Genomic DNA, 3,943 nt, shown 5'->3' on the forward strand with positions numbered 1-3,943 from the left:
ATGATTTATGGATAGGATAAAGCAATTTATATGGGTTGTGACCTGCAGGTGAGATATAAAAGAGAAGTTCTTTTCCGTATAAGTTAGGTGCTATCAATTGCTTTAATAGTATTTAAAAGAACAACAAACAACTACTAAATTAATAAAGAACGTACAGAGCAGGAATTACTAGAGAAAGATTTAGCGTAAACTGTTATAGAGTTAAACAGAAGAAATTAGTTAAAATCAAATTTGTAATCGTTTTCAACTTTGAAATTCGCACCTCGCTATTATTCCTCACATGCGGGGGCGTCCAAGTCGCATTTGTTCTTCCCCTTCCAAGTCCCAAACTACCTATATATATATATAATTAGTAACACAGAGATAACACTCCCAACAGTCCCAACAAGCAGCCTCTTTGAGTCGCCTGTGGCATTTTGGTATCCTTATATGTGTCAAACAAATAATAAGTGTTTAAAAAATTGATTGAGTGCAGACATGATAAGATTGATAAGCGTTCATTTTGCACTTTACAAGATCATCGGATTCTAATCGTAAATTAACTAATTTTTTGTTGTGATAGTTTTTCTTTTTAATAAACCTTATACCGATGTAGTATGTATGTACATACCTTGAAACATGTATTTTCATTTTTATTTCTGTCTTCAGTAAACCAAACGTTTGTACCTCTATTAACACAGCATTTGTTTACAGAATATTAATAAAATAAGAATCAATGGGGGTATCAATAGAAAATACTTGCCGCCTATTCATGAAATACATGGAAGCCTTACTTTTGATTTTTGATGGATGAAAATTAAAACTTAGAAATGCAACACAGTTTAACACATTGTTGCCCCAAAAATGGCAGCAACAAAATTCTACATTTTTGTTCAAGAAGGTCTTTGTATTTTATATTTGCTACTCTTAGAATATTATTGAATTTTGTTCCACAAACTGGATATATTCATCCAGATGAATTTTTTCAATTTGTAGAAGTAGCTTCAGGTAAAACGAAAACAAATTATGATTTAAGTATCCATTAAAATTTTTTTGTAGGTATAAGTTTGTAACAGTATGTTATTCTTTACAGGTGATGCTTTTGATATTGATGTTTATAAGCCATGGGAATTCAACATTACATTCCCTGTAAGAAGCTCATTATTCCCTCAACTATGTGTCAGGCTACCTTATTTTATACTTGAAGGTCTCACACCATACAGTGAATACTTTTTTGGCATATCTCTGAAAACTCCATACTTTCTAGTGCTTTTTCCACGTCTAATGATGACCATTTTATCATTTGTATCAGATTACTGTTTATTTAAAATTTGTATCATATTTCGAGAACCTTATGTAGATAGATTAACAATCTTTGCAAGCTCTTATGTTATATTAATATACTCTTGTCGCACTTTTTCAAACTCAATTGAAATCATATTAACATCAATATTAATATATCACGTTTCTCGATGTATTGAATTTTCTAACAAGGTAATTATTCAAAAGCAATCGCTATTTTTCAGGTTGATTAGTAAGAATTAATTTGTTATATAAACATTTTAGGTTGTTCTCCAAAGTGATTATCTTGCAGATAAATATTACAAAGCCAGAACTGGAGTAGAAAGAGCAAAGATTTACAAACTCCGCATGTCTTTGCCACCACATTCTCTAAATGACTGTCTACTGCTAGCAACAATCACAGTTTTTGGCATTTTTAACAGGCCTACTTTCATAGCATTTGCATTCCCGCCAATATTCTTTTGGCTACATAGAGGGCTTGGATCCAAAACTGTTGGCTTTCTGGATTTTCATATCAGAATATTTGTGTTTGTTATTTTTTCAATACCCACTGTCATTATATTGATCCTCTATGACAGTTTATACTTTGGGTATTTAACAATGGCAGAAGTTGGAAAATTTGAAATTAGTATGAATAATTTTGTTGTTACTCCTCTTAATTTTTTGAAATATAATTCAATCACAGACAATCTGAAGAATCATGGCCTTCATCCACGTTTTTTACATTTTCTTGTTAACGTACCTTTATTATTTAATGCACTTGGAGTTATTGCTGTTCTGACTATTGTAAAAATGGTGAATAGGTAATAATACTTAATTATCATCAATTTTTATCTACTACGAAATTTATATTATCCATATGTTTCAATTTGTTTTCAGTGGTCTAAGAGGTAGGTGGCTGGAGCTACCACGTATACAAAATATCGAAAGTTTGATGGTTTCTTCATTTGCGGTTCCTATTGCATTGCTTTCGATTTTTCCTCATCAAGAACCAAGATTTATTTTACCTGTGATTTTACCGTTAATATTTTTGTTTTCTCACTACATCAAGTGTCCTGAAGTTGGTGCTGTGAATGTTGCGAATAAGAAAAAACCTATGCCATCCAAACTAGTCAAAGAAAATAAATTTGGTTTAAAAGGTGTTTGGTATCTGTGTAATGCTATTCTGGTGATATTCTATGGTTTTGTACATCAAGGAGGTGTTTTAACATTAACATCTCATTTATTCAAGGAATTGAAAGCAAAACCTTATCTTATGCATATTCACTTATTTACTTCTCATACTTATCCAGTACCAACCGGTATTCTTCATTTGAGAAATACTAAAAGGACTTATACCAGTGATTCAGGGCACAAGTACACTCTTACCAAAGATTTCAATATCTATGAATTAGGTTCAAAAACTGTTGATACGATATATGATAGAATTTCATCAGCTATTGAAGAATGTGAAAAGGATTTACATTTTAAACGAGTTCCTTATAGACTGTATTATGCTTTACCATACAGTTTGTATAATGAATTTGCAGATTATGTACTAAATAATGAAACGCAATCTTTTAAATTCAATCTAGTAAAGTCGTTTTATCCTCATGTTTCAATGGAAAAACTGCCAGAGCTTGCAGCTTTTTGGGATTGCTTAAGTATGAATACTCTGCAAGATTGCTCATTAAACTTTATAGACAATGTATCGGAAAATATTTTAAACTATTTAAGACAGTTTACTCTGGTACTACTACAAATTGAATATAAAAATAAAAGTTGATTTAAAGTTTCTTTGACTTTTAAAACTACTGTTCTACAGTCTGTTTCAAAAAGTTTTTGAAAAATCTTAAATTCTCTTGAAATGCATTATATTCCACAAGAATCACATTTTATAAGTAATTCTTAAAATAAAATTCGTTAGCTTTTCTATGAGGCGATTTTTTAAAAACGTTGTTAGCACACTTTTAGGGTTGAAAAATGCTATTGCATTGAAATGCTAAGTGTTATCAAATTTTATACAAATCCAAAGCTATAGCAATAAGTGATGTATAATGAAAGCGTAATTAGTACTTTTATTACAGTGGTTTTTATATTTGAAGTAGAATTCGACTTATGTAATATAAATTTTCCTTCTTAAAAAATATCGTTTAATGCAGCATATAGATGACAACAATATTATATTGTAAAGTTTGTAAATATAGAATGCTTCATATTGTAAATACCAATTTGCAATAAATATGAAAAGGACAAGAGCCTGTATATGTTTACTAAATAAATAAGTAAATAACAACAATAAATGAAAAGTTTATTTATTTCTTTAATTAAATACGTGACAAATTTATTATTAACAATATTAAATATTATATTTTAATCACAATTTGAGCCTTCAATAAACTTTTTTTGCACACTTTATATAATTTTATATAAATAAATAATTATAATATTAATCAGGGTATATAATTTTGCACTATGAGATCAGAAGTTACAATAACTTGCTTGAACAAATTTTAATTATGGAAGTTTAAATTGTATAGATGATTAAAATTTTTACAGTTTACAGGCTAAATGTACTAAATATTAAAGATTACGTTTTCACGATTAATCCTATGTTCAAATTTTATTAAAACAGCAGAAAATGCATAAAAAATTTGGCTTTCAGTTTATAAAAATATTTTTC

General features: G+C 29.0%; 1 protein-coding gene across 4 annotated transcripts; it reads left to right on the forward strand.

The window, feature by feature from the left end:
- The first annotated feature begins 351 nt into the window (after nt 1-351).
- LOC100119858 (GPI mannosyltransferase 4) lies at nt 352-3,563 on the forward strand. 4 transcript variants are annotated; one of them, XM_001603515.5, is made up of 5 exons: nt 352-620; nt 694-987; nt 1,073-1,473; nt 1,546-2,084; nt 2,161-3,563. In XM_001603515.5, the coding sequence occupies exons 2-5, from the start codon at nt 810-812 to the stop codon at nt 3,044-3,046; spliced, it is 2,004 nt and encodes a 667-aa protein (XP_001603565.1). In that variant the 5' UTR covers nt 352-620; nt 694-809; the 3' UTR covers nt 3,047-3,563. The 4 variants fall into 4 exon arrangements, with proteins under 4 accessions (XP_001603565.1, XP_031784692.1, XP_008205604.1 ...); XM_031928832.1 differs by having other exon boundaries at nt 352-594; XM_008207382.4 differs by having other exon boundaries at nt 361-533.
- The last annotated feature ends 380 nt before the right edge of the window (nt 3,564-3,943 follow it).

Source organism: Nasonia vitripennis, chromosome 4 (genome assembly GCF_009193385.2).
Source record: "Nasonia vitripennis strain AsymCx chromosome 4, Nvit_psr_1.1, whole genome shotgun sequence".
Classification (NCBI taxonomy): domain Eukaryota; kingdom Metazoa; phylum Arthropoda; class Insecta; order Hymenoptera; family Pteromalidae; genus Nasonia; species Nasonia vitripennis.